The following is a 25,126-nucleotide window of genomic DNA, read 5'->3' as shown; positions in this document are numbered from 1 at the left end:
ACAAACACATGGAAGCTTAACAACATGTTCATAAATAATTAATGGTCAATGACCAAATTAAAATAGAGATCAAGCAATATATGGAGACAAATGACAACACCACCACAAAGCCCCAACTTCTGTGGGATGCAGCAAAGGCAGTTCTAAGAGGAAATTATATAGCAATCCAGGCCTATTTAAAGAAGGAAGAACAATCCCAAATGAACAGTCTAAAGTCACAATTATTGAAATTGGAAAAAGAAGAACAAATGAGGCCCAAAGTCAGCAGAAGGAGAGACATAATAAAGATCAGAGAAGAAATAAATAAAATTGAAAAGAATAAAACAATAGAAAAAATAAATGAAACCAAGAGCTGGTTCTTTGAGAAAATAAACAAAATAGATAAACCCTTAGCCAGACTTATTAAGAGAAAAAGAGAATCTACACATATCAACAGAATCAGAAATGAGAAAGGAAATATCACGACGGACCCCACAGAAATACAAAGAATCATTAGAGAATACTATGAGAATCTATGTACTAACAAGCTGGAAAACCTAGAAGAAATGGACAACTTCCTAGAAAAATACAACCTTTCAAGATTGACCCAGAAACAAACAGAAAATCTAAACAGACCAATTACCAGCAAAGAAAATGAATCGGTAATCAAAAAACTACCCAAGAGCAAAACCCCCAGGCCAGATGGATTTACCTCGGAATTTTATCAGACATACAGAGAAGACATAATACCCATTCTCCTTAAAGTTTTCCAAAAAATAGAAGAGGAGGGAGTACTCCCAAACTCATTCTATGAAGCCAGCATCACTCTAATACCAAAACCAGGCAAAGACCCCACCAAAAAAGAAACTTACAGACCAATATCCCTAATGAACATAGATGAAAAAATACTCAACAAAATATTAGCAAACGGAATTCAAAAATACATCAAGAGGATCATACACCATGACCAAGTGGGATTCATGTCAGGGATGCAAGGATTGAACAACATTGGAAAATCCATCAACATCATCCACCACATCAACAAAAAGAAGGACAGAAACCACATGATCATCTCCATAGATGCTGAAAAAGCATTTGACAAAATTCAACATCCATTCATGATAAAAACTCTTTAAAAATGTGTATAGAGGGCAAATACCTCAACATAATAAAGGCCATATATTATAAACCCATGGCCAACATCATACTTAACAGCTAGAAGCTGAAAGCTTTTCTTCTAAGATTGGGAACAAGACAGGGATGCCCACTCTCCCCACTGTTATTCAATATAGTACTGGAGGTCCTAGCCATGGCAGTTAGACAAAACAAAGAAATACAAGGAATCCAGATTGGTAAAGGAGAAGTCAAACTGTCACTATTTGCAGATGACATGATATTGTACATAAAAAACCCTAAAGACTCCTCTCCAAAACTACTAGAACTAATATTGGAATTCAGCAAAGTTGCAGGATACAAAATTAATACACAGAAATCTGTTGCTTTCCTATACACTAACAATGAACTAGCAGAAAGAGAAATCAGGAAAACAATTCCATTCCCAATTGCATCAAAAAGAACAAAATACCTAGGAATAAACCTAACCAAGGAAGTGAAAGACCTATACCCTGAAAACTATAAGATACTCTTAAGAGAAATTAAAGAGGACACTAACAAATAGAAACTCATCCCATGCTCTTGGCTAGGAAGAATTAATATTGTCAAAATGGTCATCCTGCCCAAAGCAATCTACAGATTCGATGCAATCCCTATCAAATTACCAACAGCATCCTTCCACAAACTGGAACAAATAGTTCAAAAATTCATATGGAACTACCAATGACCCCTAATAGCCAAAGCAATCCTGAGAAGGAAAAGTAAAGTGGGGGGATCTCACTCCCCAACTTCAAGCTCTACTACAAAGCCACAGTAATCAAGACAATTTGGTACTGGCACAAGAACAGAGCCACAGACCAGTGGAACAAAATAGAGAGTCCAGATGTTAACCCAAACATATATGGTCAATTAATATATGATAAAGGAGCCATGGACGTACAATGGGGAAATGACAGTCTCTTGAATAGCTGGTGCTGGAAAAACTGGACAGCTACATGTAAAAGAATGCAACTGGATCATTGTCTAACCCCATACACAAAAGTAAATTCAAAATGGATCAAAGACCTGAATGTAAGTCAGGAAACCATAAAACTCTCAGAAAAAAACATAGGCAAAAATCTCTTGGACATAAACATGAGCTACTCCATGAACATATCTCCCTGGGCAAGGGAAACAAAAGCAAAAATGAACAAGTGGGACTATATCAAGCTGAAAAGCTTCTGTACATCAAAGGACACCATCAAAGGAACAAAAAGGCATCATACAGTATGGGAGAATATTTTCATAAATGACAGATCCAATAAAGGGTTGACATCCAAAATATACAAAGAGTTCATGCACCTCAACAAACAAAAAGCCAATAATCCCATTAAAAAATGGGCAGAGGAGCTGAACAGACAGTTCTCCAAAGAAATTCAGATGGCCAACAGACACATGAAAAGATGCTAGTCATCAGAGAAATGCAAATTAAAACCACAATGAGATATCACCTCACACCAGTAAGGATCGCCACCATCCAAAAGACAAACAACAACAAATGTTGGCGAGGTTGTGGAGAAAGGGGAACCCTCCTACACTGCTGGTGGGAATGTAAACTAGTTCAACCATTGTTGAAAGCAGTTTGGGGGTTCCTCAAAAAACTCAAAATAGAAATACCATATGACCCAGGAATTCCACTTCCAGGAATTTACCCTAAGATTGCAGCAGCCCAGTTTGGAAAAGACATATGCACCCCTATGTTTATCGCAGCACTACTTACAGTAGCCAAGAAATGGAAGCAACCTAAGTGTCCATCAGTAGATGAATGGATAAAGAAGATGTGGTACATATACACAATGGAATATTATTCAGCCATAAGAAGAAAACATTTGCAACAACATGGATGGAGCTAGAGGGTATTATGCTCAGTGAAATAAGCCAGGCAGAGAAAGACAAGTACCAAATGATTTCACTCATATGTGGAGTATAGGAACAAAGAAAAGACTGAAAGAACAAAACAGCAGCAGAATCAGAGAACCCAAAAATGGACTAACAGTTACCAAAGGGAAAGGGACTGGGGAGGATGGGTGGGAAGGGAGGGATAAGGGGGTGGGGGGAGAAAGGGGGCATTATGATTAGCATGTATAATGGGTGAGGGCACGGGGAGGGCTGTGCAACACAGAGAAGACAAGTAGTGAGTCTACAGCATCTTACTATGGTGATGGACAGTGACTTTAATGGGGTTTGTGGGGGGGACTTGGTGATGGGGGGAGTCTAGTAAACATAATGTTTCTCATGTAATTGTAGTTTAGTGATACCAAAATTAAAAAAATGTGTAGAACTGTGTACTGAAAAAGGTAAAATTTATTGTACATAAATGAAAATATTTCTAAATGATGAATTTGGCTGAACAACAGCAACAGAATCTCACAGCTATGGAAACATTAAATCAATCGTGGTAGAAACCAGCGTGGCGGTTGCCTCTGGGAGAGGGAGATGGCATTGGCCAGGACAAGGCACAAGGGGACCACCTGGCATTCTGGTGGTGTGCCCATGAGGGTATACAAATGTAAAAGGTCACTGACCTGGACCTTTCATATCAATGTTGGTATGTTACACCTCAATAGAAAAGTAAAAGGGATAATCATCTCTTTAGAAAAAGAATTTTTAATTTAAAATGTCTTGCCTAATCAGACTTGCCTACTTCACTACCTGCTGCAGAATGGCCCTATGTCCTTCATCTGGGAAGAAAGAACCAAATCTACTTTGATCATGGAGCTCCACCTTCCTGACAATACCACTTATTGGCTAATAGTTTGGGGTGAATATTTAACAACTGGTGCAGAGCAATGCACAAGTCATCAGAAAACCACAGGCTCAATAGTTCAGATGTCCTTGGAAATAGCCATGCACCGTGCTGGTGGAAACTAAACTGGTTAGCAGTGTGCTTGGGGCAGTTCCCAGCTTTTTTGGGTGTTTCTGCAACATCTTTGTGCCCATCGGTGTAGACTGACATTAAAAACAGAAGGGAACAAAGAGCAGCAACTCTGCTGCTGTTGTCTCCCTTGGCTGAGCGTGCCATGTTCTGTGTGAATTCCCACCCGCCTCTGTATGTGTTTACTTTCTTTGGGTTCTCTTTGGCATCATCTCCCATTTGCTCCTAAAGTTCCAAATAGCTTTGTCATAGCACCTCAAATACAAGTAGTTACATATAAAAGAATATTCAGATTCCATTGCATATCATGGAGGCCATTGTTGGGCTGCAACAACTTACATCCTTTTACGCTGGTGTAGACCTCATGCTGCTGTTACTGCACCTGCCATTACCAGGAAGGGCAAGTGAGACCCCACAAGTCTCTCCACGGGGGTGAGGAGTGCAGCAAATCATCCATCCTGACAGCTTAGCTCCAGACACAGGTTGCTGGCTCACTTCTGTCGGCCCCTGGGTGTTTGAGCACCAAGTGAATCATGCCCATCCCAGCTGCTCTGAGCCAAAGTGATCCAATTTGCCAATCATCTACTGGTCCTTGAGGCTGCCCAAGCACGTGGGGTCCTAGCACTGGAGCATGTGGCGCCCTGCCAAGTGGCAGCTTTGCTCTCTGATAGCCACTTGTAGGGACATGTGGCAGCAGCTGCCACCTGGCAGGACTAAGGGAAGTGAGGTTGAGAAGAGAAGCTGGAGAAATAAGAAAAAGGACTTACCTTGTTAAAACCTTTGGTGACCAAATTGATTGCAAGCTCAGAGCTGATCCCATCTACACAGGCAACATCCTTTTCTCCAATGGGTTCACAGAGGAATGCTCTCAGCCTGGGAGACATGAGATCCATGCTCTGCAACAGCAGTGAGGAAAAGGGTTAGGAGGTGGCTAATGTGTATGAACTTTGGACTCCGTCAGCCTAGTGAGGGCCTTGGGCAACAGATGGCAGGCTTCTTTCTACCATCCAACACTTACTGGGGACTTTTATATGTCAGGTGCAATGCCCTACACTGAAGGCCTTTACACATCCATTCTCACCTGGATGGCCTGAGACGTGTAATGATGACCATAGACGAGTCTAATAAATCTCACCAGAAGAGTGTGTTTAATGCTAAAAACTACAGTGGATTCCCTCCAACTCTTCCCACACTAAATGATTAAAGAAACATTGCTTATTTTAGCTAATTAACCTACCACCAACACTTACTCATACTTTTATTTTAGCGTTCATCACACTCTGTAATGGCTATTTAGTGGCAAGTAACAGAAAGCTCTTAGAATGCATCAAATATTAAAGAAGACACTACGAAACTCAAAAGCCTAAGTGTAAGGGTGGGAATGATACAGTCATCATCATAGCTCCATTTCTCTGATTCTTGAAATGTTTCCTCCTTGTGTTGGCCTCAGTATCAATTGGTTCTCTCATAGTGATGAAATGGCTGCACAAGCACTCATGTTTCCCAACATTTGAACTTCACTCCAAGAGAGAATGTGTCCAAGCAGAGCCACATCCAGTCTCAAAAGTCACCAATGTGAGCTTAGTGTTGTTTGCGAGTAGAGTCAGCTTTCTCTAAGCCATATAAGCTGTGAGTTCAAGCATAGTTACCTGAACTAAAATCAGGACCATTATCCAGAGAAGAGGAGATGGGTGTTAAAATGGGAACCATAATGTGGACCACTTTGGTCACCCCTTGGATGACCCAGTATTGATATATTCTCCATCTCTTACATAATCATCAGAAATGCCCACAGTAGGCTAAAACAGACTGATCCCCTGCCTCAGAGGATAAAGCCCTATGATTCAACCAGTTACTGGATTCAAATTCAAGTTCATGTTTTCTGGGAGGTGCATCATACTCTCCATCACACCTGAAAGTAGCTATTCATGGATCCTATGTACTAAATTTTGAACTTTACCGCCATCAACATAGCCAGCAATGTTGGGGAAGAGCAGAGTATCTGCAGAATTTCCAGAAGGGGAACTCTCCATTTGGAGAACTGGAGAATGAGAAGCACACTCAGTTCTCACTGGTCAATAGTACACACAATATTGAGCCAATATTGAGGATTCCTTGTCCTGGTGGTAAACCAGGTTCCTCAGTCAGCCAAGTTCTGAGTTTGGGTATACCTTCCCTGACGAATGCCTTGTTAACATCTGAGTGGGCATGGAGTTGATGCCTTCCAAGGAGAGTCACTCTTTTAGCACCCCACTTCTTATGGGTACAAGTTTGGGTTTTGCCCTGATGATGGGCAATCTAAGGCCATAACTGATGGCTTTTTTTGGCAACTCAGCTCCCTGAAGAATTTACTGCATTTCTTCTCTTCAAGCCCATGGGCTGGTAGTCTGAGCTGGAGGTCATCTCAGATTGGAATCCTCGGTTAGCAACTGGCCTTCATGCTTTGCCCCTGCCCTGCTCCTCAGGTTAGTGACATCTGCCTTCATCTCTGAAATGCGGGCACCCCAAATTTGCTCCTTGCCCCTCATCTGATTCCAAGATGCCTGTTCACAGTAAGTCAATTGCCCCCTTTATCTAGCTGGATGTCCTTAAGACAAGACACTCCGGAGAGACCTGGGAGCTGGGGGCAATGTTTTTCCAGGGCCCCCGTCTTCTCTGGCTGAGTCACCTGACTTGTTGCCTGTGTTCCAACTTCATCCAGAGAAATCAGCTTTTCCAGCCCAGCAGGACTGCTCAGCAATATCCAGGGACTTCAGATTGCAGGCCACAGGCAGAAAGGCCCTCTCTTAGCAAAGTGGTATTTTCTCCCCTTTCTACTTTCAGATGGGCCACGTTTCCTCTCAATTTGAGTTTTTTAGGATGTTCAAGAGAACTGCGAGAGGCAGCCAACATCCTGAATGTTTCCCATTAGATCTCCAAACGTCATGTCTCCATGTGCATAAGGTCTGAATCCCAGGGTAACAGGCCTGCCTAACCAGCCATTCTGCTGAACCAGGACCTCTTCCTGGTTTGAATAAAGATGGCCTTGCTGCTCCCTGTGTATTTCTTTTCAGCCAATCCACATCTGAGGTTTGCTCATTGTATCGTCCATTTCCTGGTACAAAATTCTGTGCCAGTTTGGACAGTTTATTTCAAGTAACAGAGAATCCAGTTCACCCTGGTCTATGCAGTAAGGAGGTTTTATTAATATATGCTACCCTAAAGTCTGGAGGTAGATCACCTGTGGTTCGATGTGGCCTTGGCTCCACTTTGGTCTCCCTGTAACATTCTTGACTCAGCTTTCCTTTAGTATCAGCTCAGTTCTCAGCTGGACCCCTTCGTGGAAATAATCAGGCTACAAAATCAATTTTGTAAGCCATGTCCCCTTCCCCAAAGGAAAACAGTTTTTCCCTGGAAGCTGCCAACACATGCCTTCTCCAGTCTAAATCATTGCATGCCAAGCCCTAAAATGTGAGCTATGGCCTGATACATGTGTCCTAAAACATTCGTAAGGCCTGGCATATATGCAGGGGTGGATGGCCGTGTTGTCTTTGGATAGTTACCCCCACACCACGATAAGGGATAAGTTTAGGAGAGCATCCCGGTGTCTACCACTCTGACCCTAGTACCTTGTAGAGCCCCTGAGGGCCATGGCTGCCTCCTAGTCTTTGCTCCCCACCCCACTCAGCCTGGACACCTGGTGCTGCACCAGTGCTTGGCAAGCCCTCGACGACATCAGCCTGATGCAGGCATTGCTCTTAAGTGCCTCCCTCCCACAGCACTGGTTCCCATGCTCCCAAGCCCCCGCCAGACCTCCCCCTGTGAGCCTACCCACCCTAGAGGACATTCAGATGACACTAAGCTCTCCAAGAAGTGATGAACCCAAAGGCACCAATTTTAGGAGCTGGGGCTCCTAAGAAGGGTGGTCTCGAGGTGTGGGCTGATTCGAGGAAGGGGACAGTGAAGCAGAGGTTGTCTAGGCTCCCCTGCCTCTGCAGGTCTCAAATACTTGGATGTGTGAGCTGTGACACATTATTATGTGGAGAGCATCTGTCTCTCTCCTCAGCAAAACAGGAAGATCTCTCTTAATCCGTGAGAACAGAGTAAAGGGTGAACTTTGCGGCACCCATCGCCACATGGGACGCTGAGTCAGGATTGGTGACCCAGCTCAGGGCCCGGCAGGTAAGAGATCAGGAATTCCGAGCAGGAGGAAGAGCCGGAGATTGCCGGCGGGGCTCAGCAATTTGCTGAGGGAAAATTCCATTCACAATCCGTGCTGACCATCTGTTACGTTAAACATCTCTGCCTATTAAGAGAAAGAATGGAAACTACAACATTGCTATCAGTGCACCGGCAGCATCAAAGACAGGTAATGGCTGGCGATACCTTGTGCTTGTTTACCTTTCTCACACACCTGGCCTCTCTGGGATCCCTGACACACTTGGGAGCACAGGCAGCTATTTCTACCCCCAGGGACCCACGGAATGAAATCTGTGCCTTCGTCTGTGATGGTGGTTCTCAGCTGGGGGTGGATTGGACTGTCTCCCCCACCCAATGTTTGCCAATGTGTCTGGAGACACTGTTGGTCACAACTGAAGGAAGGGAAGGGCTATTGGGTTCTGCTAAACACCCTATAATGCACGTAACAAAGAACTATTGGCCCCGAATCGCAATCGTTTCAAGATTGATAAACCCCGGACTAAAAGTAACAGAAAACCCTGATTCAGATGGTCTTAACAATATATATGTATACATATGTGTGTGTGTGTGTGTATATATATATATATATATGTGTGTGTGTGTGTGTGTGTCTAATCTCCATCACCAGAAACCCATCGGCAAGGTGGACCCCAGGGTTTTGTCCCTCAGTGCCTCTGGGTTTCTGAGGACCAGGCTAGCTGCCCCCAAGGTCCTGAGATGCCTCCAGATTTTGCTCAGGTCCCTCCCAGCATGGAAACTTCTGAAGAAAAGAGGCTGTTTCTTCCTGGGGGTCCTCAGAACCTCTTCAGCCGAACTTCCCTTGGTTTCATTGGCCAGAAGCAGGCAACACAATGCCTGCTCAATGCCTCCCTGTACACCAGTCACAGCTGGGGAGCAGGACCACGGGCGGGTGTGGCTGGAGTCAGCCTCCTGCGCAGGCTCAGAGAAGGCCGGCGGGCTCTGGGACAAGCAGGGAGGGCAGGCAGAGGCTGGACAGGCAGATGACTGTGTCATTACATCTTCCAATCCAGGCCTAATATTCAGGCCATTACAACTCGCGCTTCTTAAAGTTTAATGTGAGCAATAACCACCCAGGCAGCCTTGCTAAAAACGCAGGTTCTGTTGCTGTAGGTCTGGGGTGGGGACTGAGATGCTGCATTTCTAACAAGCTCCTAAGAAGATTCTGTTACTGTGGGCCCACAGGTCACACTTTGAGTAGCAAGGCTACATGATGCCACTTTTTCTTTTTATGTTTTTTTATATTTAATTGTGGTAAAATACACGTAGCATAAAACGTACCATCTTAGCCATTCTTCAGTGTAGAGTTCAGAAGTGTTAATTATATTCACACTGTTGCACAACTGCTCTCCAGAACTCCTTTTATTTTGCAAAACTGAAACTCTATTCCCCAACCTCACTTCCCTGCAGCCCCTGGTCAGCACCATTCTCCCTATGAATTCGACTACCCCAGATCCCTCATATTAAGTGGAATCATATAGTACTTGTCCTTTTGTGACTGGATTATCTCACTTAGCATAACATCCTCAAGGTTCAACCATGTTGTATCATATGTCAGAATCTTCTTTTAAGGCTGACTAATATTCCATTGCATGTATACACTCCATCTTGTTCATCCATTCATCCACTGGTGGACACTTGGGTTGCTTCCACCTTTTGGCTTTTGTGAATAATGCTGTTATGAAGATACTTGTGCAAATATCTTTTCAAAGATCCTGCTTTCAATTCTTTTGGATATTTATATGCCCAGAAGTGGGATTGTTGGATCATTTAGTAGTTCTATGTTTAATCTTAGTCTTTTGAGGATCCACCATACTGTTTTCCATGGTGGCTGTACCAATGCCCTACATTCTTAAACTCCTCAGCACATTAGACTCACATTGGGAGATTTACAGATTACTGATGCTTGGGTACCTCCTTCAATGTTTGATTTAATTAGCATGAGAGATGATCTGGACGTTGGAATTTTAGAGAACTCTGCAGGTGATTCCAACATGCTGCAAAGCTTGAGAGCTACTGCTTCCTTGCCATTCATTTCTTTCTCATAAAATTATATGCAGGTTTTCTAGGATGATGGGATTCCCGCTAAGTGGGACTTTATCATGGGCTGTCCAACATCTGTGTCATCAGCTGGCATATGCTCCCAAACTTGTAGGCAGTGCCTACCCACCCCACATCACCAGGCACATCTTATTCTCATTAGCCATCAATAGGAAGATTTAACTATGACCTCTGATGTCTTTGAAGTCAGAGAACTTCAGAACACACAGACCTACTCCCTTTTTTTTTTGAGGGGGGGTGTCTTTACTTCAAAGGAATTTTACCTGGAATCCTTTTATATAAGATAGCTCACAGGAGAATTATTCTATGGATTGGGGAATGAGGTAAGGGGCCCCTTTGTTCTCCCCCAGATCTCCAGGGGCCCCTTTATTTTCCCCCAGACCCTTCTCTGATCTAGCCTGAACCCCTCAGTTCTTCAATAAAGAAACCAAGGTCCAAGAATTTAAGAGTCCTGCTCAAGATCATGCATCTATTTCCCAGAGGAGCACCCTTCTAAGTCAGGCAGAATTTCCTGAGTGGGCTTCAGGCTGGGCTGCGTCATGGTCACACTGAGTGCTCGGCTGTCCTGTGACAGAGCTACCATTCGTGCCTAGCCAGTCCTGCCAGCAGAGGAGGCTTTGTTACAGGGTGTTCTCTTAATTACTTTGTTTCAAACCACAAAGTACCATTTGGGGAGGACAATGTCAGGAAATGACTCTAACCAAGTCTGGTTTTTAGATGCTCAGGAGGTCATCCACTTGTTTAAACACAGAATAAGAGAGTCAATGGAATTTAATCATGATTTCCATAGGAATGACCTTCTGGTTGCGAATGTTAGACATCATTTAAAAATCATTATAAAAATCTATACAAGAGGCCTTTATATGGAAGTGATGGTACACGCACCTCTACCAGATAATTGGGGTGGGGTGGAGGGCTGCTCTAGTGCATAAAAACGAATATTTGGGACTTTGAATACAAAGTCCAGTGGAGACATTATACACAAATTCAAAAAGTAACATCTCTCAACAACCATTAGCTAGAAGTGAAGTTATTATTCTCTGAAAACCATTAAGAGGTGACTCAAAAAGTGACTCATGAGAAGACGGGGATGGGGACGAGAATGAATACAGTTAGAATACTGAATGTCTTATTCTATATAATATGTGACTTAAATGTGTGTAATTATACAATCAGATAGTATATGTAGACTAACTCTCTAGACATCCCTAAAGGTTTATAAGTTCAAATGGCCAATAACTTTTTTTGGGGGGGTCTTCTTAATGAGATAATAAGAGATTATCTTATTTTCAAGTTTGCTTTACATCTGGGCACATACAGGATTGCCTGCCCCAGGGAACTGGGATGTTAATGTTTAAACTTCATACTTGCCCTCACCTTTTACTGAGAATGGTAACAAGGGGACCGGGGTATCCACATATGTGGTAATTGTTGAGAATGTTGCTGCCTATATTTTGTTCTGGAAAATGTGCCACATGATAAATCTTCTTTTAATGTGAAGAAAACACTTTGCCTTTCAAAATTGATATGCTTGTACCTTTATGATAAAAAGAATGTGTAAGCAACAAATTTCTGTTTTTCACTCAGCCTAGTAGGAAGCTTTGAGCTAAACATGATGGCCATATAGCAAAATCAGCAGGAACTGAAACTTCCCTCCCTTCCTAGTATCATCTTTTCTTCTGTTTCTTAATGCCTTCATTTTCTATTTCTACTTGCAGTTTAAAACTTAAATTCATGTGTTCAAAGTACTCATGACCTTTTAAAATTATGCTGCTTTATTATGTGCTCAAAGCCTCAAAGATATGCAGAACTAAGTTCCTAATCTAAGCAGATTTATGAGAAAATTAAGGGTCCATCCCTATGTCTTGGTGCAGCAATGAGGGAAGCCAAGAGGATGACCTCAGGATTGTCCCCACAGAGGGCCTTGGCCTCCAATGTGAAGCTGATGGGACAATGGGGTTGGCCCAGGAGCAGTGAGGGCAGAACACATTCATCACCCCACTGAGACCCAAGGGAATGTTGTCTGTCCTGTGCCACTCCTGGCTTACAGTACCTCTGCCCCACTCAGAGCTATGCCTTCTCTCTTCAAACGGCCAGTTCTGGCCTCTCCCTTCAGGCATTCATAGAGAAAGAATAAAAAGAAGAGTAGTAATGGTTCTAAGGCATTGACATCTCACTCTGAGGAGCTCTCTACGCTTTCAGCTGTTAAGGGCCCAAGGAGATACTGGAAGGTGGCCTCCAGTTTTGGATGGAAACTCATGGCTTCAAGACATAGGGCTCTACTTTGTACAGTCAACTCAGGAATTACTTTTCAGGGCATACCAGGCCCAGTAGTGTCCTGCAGCTGGCAGGGCACCACTCCCCACTTTCTCAGGCTACCTCTTGGTGCACCTTTGAAGGACCTCCTTGATGAGGCTTTCTCAGCTGGTAGGATCTGATCGGAGCCTGATGGGAGCCCTCTTAGCATGTTCAGAGAGAAGGAAGCAGCATGGAGTAAAGGAGATCTGGGAGAAGGAAGCCCCCAGCACTGCATGGGCAAAAGAAAGGCACAAGCTAGGAAGTCAGAAATAAGAGGGTGGAAATATCTGTCCCTTCACTTACTAGCTGTGAGACCTTGAGTGGAGTTGAGCCAAAGACTCAATTTCCTCTTCTGTAAAGTGGGGATAGTGAATGTCACCCACCCACAGGGCAGTTGCTCAGATTGAGTGAATTAACTGAATGTTGAATGCATAGCACACTGTCTGGTATAGAGTAAGTACCATTATAGATGGGCTGATTCATTGGTGTTGTATTTAATCATTATTGCTCAAGCCTATTATCAAGCAATTTTCTATGGTTATACAAGCAAGTAGATTTGTTGTTTCCAAGCACTATGTTCTAAGTCATGAGATGTGTCCTTCACTCACCATGGAAAGACCCTGTGGTATCCACCCCTGTAAGAGACATTAATAGTCTACCCAGCTCAGCATTTGCTCTCTCTTTTCTGGGACCAGCACCTCTTCTTCCCTCTGGAGACTGACTCATCCCCAAACCTCAGTCTCTATTTTCCCAACACCCGGGCTCTAGGGGGGCAGCCATGTTCAGGCCTGGCCAAGGAACGAGCACATCACGGAGACCACAGCGACTGCTTCGGAAATGGGCGCATTCCCCAGCTCAGGCCAAGTCTGGGACTGCTGTTGGGGTTACTGGTAAAAAAAACTATCTTCCTCTGCAAGGATTGTCCAGCTGGCAGGTGTGAGTGAAGACCTGTCAGTGACCATCTTTGCCATCACTGGTGCCTGAGAGGCTGCCTGAGGGGAAGCAGCACATAGGAAAGCAGATCTGAGAGGAGGGAATAATCCTCAGTAATCCTCAATAACTGTTTGCAGGCCTGGATCCAGGTGACTTGGAAGGCATCCACGCTAGACTTTTCCATTTGGTCAGACCATACCAGGCCCAGTAGTGTCCTGCAGCTGGCAGGGCACCACTCCCCACTTTCTCAGGCTACCTCTTGGTGCACCTTTGAAGGACCTCCTTGATGAGGCTTTCTCAGCTGGTAGGATCTGATCGGAGCCTGATGGGAGCCCTCTTAGCATGTTCAGAGAGAAGGAAGCAGCATGGAGTAAAGGAGATCTGGGAGAAGGAAGCCCCCAGCACTGCATGGGCAAAAGAAAGATGTCAATGCCTTCCAACTTTTGTTTAATTCAGCTTCAGCTGGGATTGTGCTGTTTGTGACAAAGAGTCCTAAACTAATACACCTCCAATACTCATCATTCATTCACCCATTCATTCAATAAGTGTTGGTACCGTCCGTGTGCCAAGTACTATGCAGAGTCCAAAGGCATCCTCGCTCCACCCAGAGACCCAGGGCAGGATCAGTCCCATGGCTTAGGCACTGGGGGTGGAAAAAAAATCATTCTGCAATGACAACTGATGCTCATCATTCAAAAATAAAGGCAATATTTATCTTCCTTGCCCTTAGCTCCAATTCTACAATGGCAAACAAGATCTTTATTCCTCTGCAACTTTCCCCTGTGAAAACATGGTGGCTATCTTACGTGACCCTTTAATTGTAAATCTTTCTCCTGATGGGTTTACAAGTGATGAATATCCAAATAAATGCAATGATTCCTCAGACCTTTTACGAAGCACCTTCTGTACGTAAGGCCTTGAACTTAGGCTACAAACCTACAGGACAAAGCTGCTGCAGGTGCTCTGGGAAAACTTAAACCAGCCATCGAGGTATTAGAAGCAGGGTAGACTCAGTTATAAGGGGAGGCATTCCCAAAAGCAAGAGGTCAGCTTTTCAGGGAACTCCAAAGGAGAGGGGGGATTGACTTTATGAATTCCAGACTTCACTCAAAGGGCAATCCGGGTCTGCTAGACCCCTGCTGGGTGTGCTGGACTGGGGCAGGAGACCTGAGTTTGACCTCATCTCTGTCTATAACCAGCAGTGTGACCTGGGGGAAGTCATCTCTGTTTCATGTTTACAAAATCAGGTTGAATTATTTGGAACCGATCCTTCTGGTGCCTCCCAACAATTTGTGTCTTTGTTAATTTGCAGTCTTCAGATGGTACAAAATTTATACAGGGTGACAATCCCTATTCTGCCACTTTTAAATCCACAAAACTCTGAAAACCAGGTTAAAAAAAAAACAACAAACTTATTTGGCCGCAAAACCTGGCCTGAACTGACATAAGGCTATTTATAATCTTTATTATCCCACTTAGTGTGAATATTTATACATTTCACCACAGGAATATTAATGGTTTTGTTTACAGGGTGCTGAGCCAGACTCCACTGGGAATGTTTAGGAGATGGAGAATAGGTACCATATTGCCTTCCTAAAATACAAAGAAATCTGAATTCCCCAACATTTCTGACCCCAGAGGTTTTGAGTAAGGTTGTGCTAAGATCACTGTGTCTGCAGCTGAGACAGTTTGCAACCATTCCCTGAAGGAGGCAACGGTCTCCCCAGCTTGTCTACATTCCACCTCTCCTGTCCCAGGATTCTGGGTCTCCCATCCTCTTTTCCTGAATAGAATTGTCCCCCTTCTCCAATCTATTTTAGATGTCCTCCTTCTGCAAGGTGGTTCTGGCTGGGACTTTCTGGTTACATCTTTCCCCTGTGAACATATTTCCTCTCTTTTGGGGCCCTGTTCTCTGCAAAGGCCAGGGGCTGGTCTAAGTCATCTAAGGAACAGGTGGGTGTATTAGTTACCCTCCATAGACAAGACATCTGCATTTGTCACTGATATATACTATTTCACATTTTGTTTTTAATTGTGCTAAAACACACATAACACAAAATTTTACCATCTTAACTATTTTGAAGTGTACAGTTCATAGTGTTAAGTATTTTCATATAGTTGTGTAACCAATCTCCAGAATTTTTCATACCCATTAAATAAAAACACCCCATTTTCCCTCTTACCCCCAACCCTTGGCAACCACCATTCTACTCTTTCTATCAATTTGATGACTCTAAGTACCTCATGTAAGTGGAATCATACAGTATTTATCTTTTTGCAGCTGGCCTATTTCACTTAGCATAATGTCTTCAAGTTTTACCTATGTTATATCATATATCAAAATTTTCTCTTTAAGCCTGAATAATATTCAATTGTATGTATGTGCCAAATTTTATTATCATTCATTCATCAATGGACATTTGGGTTGCTTTCACCTTTTAACTTTCATGGATAATTCTGGTATGAATATTTTAACTTCTTACTTCACAGCACCTTATGGGTAGACCTTTTTGATTCTGCCTCTGTCTTCATTATAGCCCCAGAGAGAAGGGGAAAACAATGTCTCCTTGGGAAGGAGGATTTTCCCTTGAAGACAGAAGGAAAGGGAAAGTCTACCTCTTCTAACCCATGGATTCTAGAACTAGGAAGGAGAAAGATGCTCTGTTATCCACAAGAGAGAAGATGATGTCTGGGAAGTAGGTAATAGGGGTAGTGGCTCTACCTTCCCTCTGTGGGACAAAAATCTCACAGTGGACAGACATGTTAGATTCAAGAGGGTAAGGTCTGGAACACTGGACAGGCTGTGAGAATGGTGCTTGGGACCCAGTGGCCTGCTTCCCTAGGCTTACCAGGAGATGACAACCAAAGGCCACTTCCAAAGTGTTTGGGACAGTGGTGCAGAGCCATGAATTGGTGCCAGAGCACAGAGCAGGAGATGCTTCAAAGGCTGGGGGTGAGCTGAAGCCTGGGGTCAGAATGAAGAGGTCCCCCTCACAGCCAGTGCAAATGACCAAGCTATAGGCTCCAGTAGTGGGTGCCAAGATCTCCCTGAAAGACCCTAAGGGGCTGGTACTGTGCAGACAAGAGCCTTGGTCCTGGAGAGTCCATGAGCTTTCAGAGAACCCCCCTCCCACTGCCATAAGGACGCACAGTGCTTCTCCCTACCCCTACAGTTGGGTGGCTCCCCAGGGAGGGTGGAGCGGAGGAGACCCTCCTCTCTACCAGACATATCTTTAAGGCAGCCTGGGTAGCTGACTGCTCACAGTGACAAGACAGATTGAAACTGAAGAGACAGAGTAGCAGGTGAGGTTAGTGCCACCCCCAGACTCCCGGGCCAGCAGGTGCCGCACCCCCAGCTGCCAGAGCTGCTGCTACGCTCCCATTGATGGCTGTCCCCAGAAGACTGCCTCAGCAATGGAAGCCATCACACCTGGTGACACCTGGAGGGGTAACCCTGACAGTGAAGTACAAAAATCCCATCTTCTTGTGTTCAGGTGGGACCAGCGCGCTGGCCCCGTGCCAGCTCCAGAGCTCCAGGAGGATCAGGTGAAGCTGATTCCAGCTGGCACCAGTCCTGCTCAGCCCTTGCCCTCCTGTTTCCCTCCTGTGAGGGTGTGTTTTCTGGGACTAGGGTGGCCAGATTTAGGAAATAAAAATGCAAGATACCCAGTTAAATTTGGATTTCAGATAAGCAATAAATGACTTAGTATAAGTATGATCCAAGTATTTCACAAGACCAACTTACACTAAAGAAGTCATTCATTGTTTATCTGAAACTCAGGTTTAACTGGGCATCCTGTATTTCCTGGCAGCCCTCTCCCATACCATCTGACTCAGCAGAAGCTCCCGGGTTCACCCACACTCCAACCCCAAGGCTGCGGGGTGAGCTGCAGGGGTCAGAAACCCTTCCTATTGGGGTTTCCCTTCTGGATCTCCTTACACTATGCCTGCTTGTCTGAGGTTGACGGATGCCGCAAATTCACAAAGTTCATAGCTAAATAGGAAACAGCATGCTAACACATAGCTAGGTAGATAATTGCTATAGGACAACATATCACTTAAAAGTCGCCTTGGAAGCAAACACTGGTTTGGATGTCAGCATGTCCCTGCTCATCTGGGAGGAAGCGCTGGTGCAGCAGGGCTCACCCTGGGGTGGGGGACAGAATAAGGGTCTTGGGCAAGTGGGAGAAACAGAACCAAAGGGGACTCACATTTGTTGTCCCACTTAATGCTCAAAATTCATTTGGTGGTACCAGCAGTTTTCCTGGGGAAACTGAGGCCCAGGGGGGCAAAGAGGGTCACATATCTTGTATAGGACAGTATTGGGATGTGAGCTCAGGTCTGAGGGGCTCCAAAGCCCATGATCTTTCCTTTCTGGACTAGTATCAGAACAATAGCAGCACAGCGCCTGCCTGCCCACATCCCCACAGGGTCCAGGGCAGGTACCTGTGGCTCTCTGCCTTGTGAGTAGGCAGGGCTGGAGTGCTGGGGACAAGACACTCCCAGGAGCAGCCCCAGTTGATGGGTGTGAGTAGGTGGATAAATACCCAGTCCCTGCATCTCTCAGGTGGGACAACTCCGAGCATGCTCCAAGTTACCTCTAGATGTCCCCAGGAGGATTAATCTTCATGGTGGCAACCTGCTCGTGAACACAGTGGCCACCCTCCCTTTTCTTACTCCCCTCTTTGTGTGACCTGCACTCCCTCTCAAATTAACTACTTGCACTTAGATTAGATTCTCAGGTTGGGGGACTGGGAAATGCAGCCTAAGAGAGCAGGTAGAGCCTATGCAGGCTTCCTGAGGCACTGTGCCAAGCTCTCTTTGTGTATTACCTCATTTAACCTGCCCATGATGTAGGGGGTAGGTTCCAGGATTATCCCCACGTAAAACATGAACTGACTGGGGCACTGTCGGGCCTCAAACCCAAGTGTGCCTCAGATTACTATCTGTCCTCAAGCACCGAGTCCTCAAGAGAGGCTTCCATTGGATTTCTGGTCAACCACTTTCTCTCCTTCCATCTGGGCTGAATTCCCTTACTTATGCAAATACAAAGTGGGACTGCAGCAGCTGGCCGTGGGCCTGGAGGGGTCATCCTGTTGTATACACAGAATTGTGTGACTGGACAGCGCACTTAGCATTGCATCAGTTCCATTATAGGATCTGTAAGGCCCCTGTGCCATGTATCTCCTGCATGTTCTTTGGCAGTCAGAGTGCCTGGTCCAAGATTCAACTTTCCTTTGTTGCTTCTGCTCTCACATTTTGGGCACCTGCCCTTGAAAACTGATGCTCAGTATAGCAGTTCTGGATGCCTCCTGCTCTGCGCGTCTCTGGTGTGAGGGCATGAGTCTATGCATCTGAATCTCAGTTCAGAAATAGGTCCTAAGTGACTAACTCAGTCTTTCCAAATGCCAAGACCTACTTAAGATTCTTTTTAAAAGAATTCCATAGCCTTGCTGGCTGTGGCTTCAGATAGGGAACCTCGCCAGAGAACTGTGTTCTCACCTTTTGTCTCTATTCAAAGTCATTTTCTCAAGGCCATAAAGAAAGGGTGTCTCAAAGACTGTCATTGGTTTCATTTACTGCATTATCATCTGAGCAGATAATGAACTATTTGTATTGCAAACAGGACTCTTGCAGAGAGTATACAAAGGAGTTTCAGTAATTTCTGGAGACCTTCTGGTGTTTTGTAGCAATCAAAGGGTAGGCCTGCTCATTTGTAAACATACTCCTGGATACACAGCCTTACTACATTCTCTAGGGGGAAGAGATTCTGAGTTCCCTGGCCTGGGGAGGGTAGTGTCCTGCTCCACTATGGGCCGGTCTCAACACCAGATTGCCAGGAAAGAGTTTAGGCTGGAAGGGATCTTAGTCTCAATGACCTTTGTGAAATCAGACACCCTTTTGAGCATCTATTAAAAGTTTAGATTAGGGGACACAAATGCAAAGTCCAGAGGGTCCAGGCAAGTGAAAAAAATAAATCAGTGAGGAAAAACAGTGCAAGGGCAATGATTAACCATGACTGACAGTAGACATTCATCAGGGAGGTCCGGAAATAGTGTGGACTATGGCTGTATGGGGTCCCACACCCCACCTAGAAGAGGTAGCCTCTCTTAGGAATGTAGGTCCCAGGTGGACAGATCTTGTGAGTTATTTAAAGACAAGTCAAAAATTTAGATTTTTATGGGTAAATTCCCAATTTTTAAGTGTTGAGCAATAATTCAAATATCTGTAAACAATGTGGACCCATCAAAACAAAGCCATGCCAGCAGTATGCTTTCCGGCTGGAATCATTCTTTCCAGAAAAACACCCAACTTGCACATGTAAATACAACTTGACATCAAATTTCAGGGGCTGTGGACCAGGGGTTCCAGGTTAGGAACCTCTGCTATCAAGTTTCAATTCCTATAAAACCTTTATCATGGTGAGAGGTTCTCATCTTTTAACCTTGGACATGATCTCTTGGGGACCTGTTCTGACTTTCTCCATAGGGATGTCTACAAACACGTAACCACCATTGTGCCCTCCACTTCCATCTTGGCCAGACACCATGGTGGCCAGACACTACACCCAGTGTCTTCCCTTAAATTCCCACTGGGATTTTCATCTCAAAAGCATCTGCTGATGCTCAACATCATTAATCATCAAGGGAAATATATATCAAAACTACAATGAGGTATCACCTCATACATTTTAGGATGGCTTTTATCAAAAAGACAAGATATAATAAATGCTGGCAAGGAAACGGAGAAAAGGGAACCCTGGTACACTGCTGGTGGGAATGTAAATTGGTGCAGCCACTATGGAAAGCAGTATGGAGGTTCCTCAAAAAATTAAAAATAGGACTGTCATCTGATCGAGTAGTTCCACTCTGGGTATTTATCTGAAGAAAATGAAAACACTAACTCAAAACAATTATTTGCATTCCCATGTTCACTGCAGCATTATATAAAATAGCCAAAATATGGAAACAACCTAAGTGTCCACTGGTGGATGAATGGCTAAAGAAATGCAGTATATATATATACATATATACTTACATATATATATATAAAATGGAATATTATTCAGCCATAGAAAGGAGGAAATCCTGCCACGTGACAACATGAATGGATCTTAAGGGCATTATTCTAAATGAAATTAAGTCAGAAAAAGACAAATATCTTATGATCTTACTTATATGTGGAATCTGAAGAAAATAAAAACAAACTGAGCTCAAAGATACAGAAAACAGATTGGTGGTTGCCAGAGGTGGGGGATGGGAGAGGGGGGAAATGGATAAAGGTTGTCAAAAGGTACAAACTTCCAGTTATAACTACATCCGGGAATGTAATGTACAGCCTGGTTATCATAGTTATAAAATGCTATATTGTACATTTGAAAGTTGCTGAGAGAGTAGATCTTACAAGTTCTTCTCACAAGAAAAAATTTGTAACTATGTATGGTAATGGATATTAACTAGATTTACTGGGGTGATCATTTTGCAATATATACAAATATCTAATCATTATATCATACACCTGATAGTGATATAATGGCATATGTCAATGTTATCTCAATTTTTAAAAAAAGCATCCACTAGTGAAGACTTGATTTCCGTTGTACACAAACCTGGGGGCAAATATCATGGAGTCATCACCAATCTCCTCCTTCCTGGTGACCTTGAGAGCTGACAGCAGATCCCCACCCATGTCATGCTTGCTGTTGGCTCTGCTTGGTCACATACGCACACCCAATCCTGCTCACATCTTCTTCTTCCGCGCGTGGTCTTTGCACAGTGTCACTTGGAATAGACTGGAGAGACATGTATACCACCCTTCCTCTTATACAGAGGAAGACTTGGAAAAGCCCTTTGCACTGCCCTGGGCTCTGAGCCATCACCAGATGCTCTTGAATGCTGCTTCTCTCTGAGTGGCAACACAGGGGCAGGAAGAGGCCAAGCCAGGGCATTGGCTGGACTTGTGTTTGATTTTGGCTTTGCCCCTTACTAGCTGGGAACCTGGACCAGATCCCATCTCTCTTTTCCTGTCACTATTTAAGGAGTCCTTGCTATGGATAGGCAAGGCACATGGCTGTGTCACAGACGTTATCGTATTTAATCCTCATAACAAAGTTATGGGACAAGAACTCATTTTAGCCCCATTAAATGAATGAGGAAACTGAGGCTCAGAGAGTTTAATAACACATCCAAGAATGTGTACTTGGCAAAGAGAAGAGCTTGAATCCTGTGTTGAGCTATAATGGTAGTGAGTTCTGCCAGCTAAGTGATGGCCACGTTCTGTTCTTTATAAATGTGGGTCATTGAGTGGCTTAGAAGGAGCATGTATGAGGTGCTCAGACTAGAGAGGTCCTCAAAAATGGTGTTGTTCTAACTATCTCCTACGTCAGCACACTGCAGCGCTGACACACAATCCATCTGGATTTAAAGTGCATGCCTGGTTCCTGAGCATTTTCTTCCTCAGCTCCTCCTGCCTGGCACCCTCAGCACTCCGCTGTTGGTGACTCATCCATGCGTGGCCAAACTTCCAGCCTCTTCAACTTCATAATGCCGTCATCCTACTGGTCAAGTGGCTATGTTTTCCTAAGTCCGGACCCACAGAACTTCCTGCACTTTGAATAGTTCCCTTCAGGTTTGCAGCAGTGAAGGGCAGGTCCCAGGCAGGGGTCAGCACTGGGGGCCTGTAGCCCCTCACAGGAGCCATGCCATGAATGCCATGAATGCTTGTGCAGTGATGTCCATGAGAAAGGACAACACCCTCCAGAGGAAAGAGAAACTGCCAGCAGTGGGGGCAGGGCGCCTGAGGTACATGGCGATTCTTCTCTGCAGCACAGCTGTGTCTCCATCACAGCAGCTGGGCAGGAGCCTGACCTTGTCTATGTCACTTTCCCTTTCTTGGCCTCAATTGTTTCATCTATAAAACGGCATAGGGTAGAGTTAGATTAGTAGTTTCCCAGAGGGTACTCAAAAGAACAATATCCTCGAATCTTTCCGACTCTTGATTTGCAGGGTAGGCCAGCTTATTCAAGGCCATAACAAGTCCTGTACAGCAAGGCAAGTGCTGACTTGGCCTAACCTGCTGTCTCCTAAGCTTCCTTGGACCACACAGCAGTTTAAGTAACATCAGTTAACATCCCTGGGCCAGTGTGCTGTGGAACATGCTTTGGCTAATTCAAGTCTCTTTTGGTGCTAAAGTTACTAGTTCAGCAGCACCTCTGAGTCTGTGCTGGGGTCAGCAAGCCTGGAAAAGATGAAAAGGATGAGGCCCCTGCCTCTGCTTCCCCAGCCATCACAGAACATCTATTTTATGGCCAATTGTGGTAAGTTCTTGGCTTCCCAACAGCTCTCTTTCCTTTCCAGTTTTCACACTTTTCCTGCTCTCATTCCATGCAGCTTGGACGGGGCTCACCCTCTGGCTCCAGGAGGGCATACACCTGACAGAGGCCTGGCCACTGGGGTCACGCATCTTCCTGGCTGCAGTGATTGGTTTATTGTGAGCATAGGACTCCAGCAGTTCCAACCAGAGAGAACTCTGGCACTTTTGCTAGAAGGGTAAGGAAAGAAGTGGTGCCTCCTTCATGCTGTGGTTACAGAGCAGAGAGCTGTCTCTGCCCCCACTTTCACAGCAACTTTCAGAGAGATTCTGGGGAAATACAGAGCTGAAGCAAGTGACAAATAGTTTCCTGACAACAACCAAAGGGGCTGGAGCCAGCCATTCCTGAAGCTATGACATACCCAACATTTCTCCTTAAATGAGTTTGAGTTTGGTTGTAAATCTGTAAGTGAAAGAGCCCCCACCCACCAACTTCACAGGGGGTGTGGTGAGAATCAAGTGTTAGGGAAGAGGAGGGAGGGGCTGTATGTAGAGCTTAGGGAAGCAATGCATGGGAGATTTTTGGGAGAGGGAGTGGGATGGCTCCTCACAATGTGCTAAGGGCACAAGCCTGGGGCCAGGGGAGAAGGGACTGATCATGCGGACCCCAGCAAGGACGGACAATGCTTAACTGAGTGGAATCATGCACCGATAGTGGTACTTTGGGCACTGTGAGGCCGAATCCAGGCACAGGGCCAGCCCTGACAGGAGGTGCTCTAACAGCCTCATTTCTCCACATGTGGTTGTAGATCTGCCATCTTGGCATCTCCTGGGAGCTTTCTGGGAATGCAGAGTCTCAGGCCACACCCAAGACCTCCTGAATCAGAATCTGAATTTTAACTCCAGGTGGTCCGTGTGCACATTTCAGTTTGAGAAGCACCACTCTTGTGTTATATTCATGGTGACTGTGGTGGTGTGCAAAGGTGGCTGCCACCAGTTCCTTCCTGAATGTCTGCTGCCCTGCCCAGCCGGGCTGGACAATCTGCTCTCTCTTTTGACTTGGGCTGCCTATGACTTTTATGGAGCACCAGAAAGTCATAAAAGTGGTGCCCAGTGCTGGGTCTAGTCCTTCAGAGGCTGGCAGCTCTGCTTCTCCTTAGAAGCCAGCTCTCATAAGAAGTCCGATGACCCTGAGACCTTCAAGCTCACCATGTAGAGATGCCACCTGGGGGACCTATGAGTCCCAGAAGGCTGTGGGGGTCTTCTCTGGCTGCCTCATCCAGCCCAGTCCCCAGCTGAATGCAGCTGAGTGAGTGAACCTCACCACTGCCATGTGGAGCTGAGCCCTACCAAACTTCTGACCCATAGAATTGGGAGAAATAACTAATAATTGCTGTTTTAAACCATTAAGTTTTGGATTATTTTGTTACACAGCAAAAGGTTCTGGAGGCAGTGACTATCTTTCCTTCTCAGTAGGGAGGTGGCCAACGAATGGCCACTCGGCTCTTGGGGAACTGAAGTTTCTTGTCTACAGAGACAGCAATAGTCAGGAAAACATGGTGCAGTGGACTGACCACCCCTGCCACCAAATTCATATGCAGAAACCCTACTCCCCACCACCTGATGGTACTAGGTGGGGCCTCTGGGAGGTGACTAGGAGTAGATGAGATCGTGAGAGCAGAGCCCGTGTGAACGCTCTCATAAGTCACAAAAGAGCTTGCTCCCCCTCTCTGGATTGTAAGGATAGTATGAAAGCCAACGGCCTGCAACCTGGAAGAAGATTCCCATTAGAACCCAACCCTGGTCTTGGGACTTCCGGCCTCCAGAACGGTGAGGAATATATTTCTGTTGTTTCTAAGCCACCTTGTCAATGGCACTTTGTAACAGCAGCCCAAACTAAGACACAATGATTTCAGGAGATGAGGAGCAGTTTGGAGTAGGGATGGGGACAGTATACTGCACAACATGGGGACATCTCTCAGGGGGGCACCCTTGGCCTGAGCTCTGGTGTTGAACAGGGGTAAACTGCAAAAAGGCCTGGGTGACGCTGGCAGAGGGAGCAAGTGCCGAAGCCGGAGGAGGGAACATGCTTGGCTGTTTGAGGCACAGCTGGAAGGTCTGGGTGGTGAGGCTGTGGGAGGGGGTAGCTGGGGGTGGGGCAAGAGAATGAATTCAAGAGATGAAGTCATGGAAGTCAGCACGGCTCCATCCAGCCCAGTACAGCAGCTAGCCACTCAAGGCTATTTAAGCCAAACTGACATTAAAATTAAATAAAATTGAAAATTCAGCTCCACAGTCCCACTAGCCACATTTCAAGTACTC

General features: G+C 45.1%; 1 protein-coding gene across 5 annotated transcripts in view; it reads right to left on the bottom strand.

The window, feature by feature from the left end:
- The window catches only part of BANF2 (BANF family member 2), a 56,926-nt gene that overhangs the window by 14,077 nt on the left and 17,723 nt on the right, over positions 1–25,126 (bottom strand). For all 5 annotated transcript variants that reach the window (XM_073236956.1, XM_073236954.1, XM_017654833.3 and 2 more), the window contains one exon: positions 4,774–4,902. In XM_073236956.1, coding sequence (XP_073093057.1) covers positions 4,774–4,899 — 126 coding nt within the window. In that variant the 5' untranslated portion in view covers positions 4,900–4,902. The remainder of the gene's footprint in view (positions 1–4,773; positions 4,903–25,126) is intronic.

The sequence above is a fragment of the Manis javanica genome, chromosome 5, assembly GCF_040802235.1.
Source record: "Manis javanica isolate MJ-LG chromosome 5, MJ_LKY, whole genome shotgun sequence".
Lineage (NCBI taxonomy): Eukaryota > Metazoa > Chordata > Mammalia > Pholidota > Manidae > Manis > Manis javanica.
Note: the sequence above shows the minus strand (reverse complement) of the source record. Positions and strands in the feature narration are given on the sequence as shown.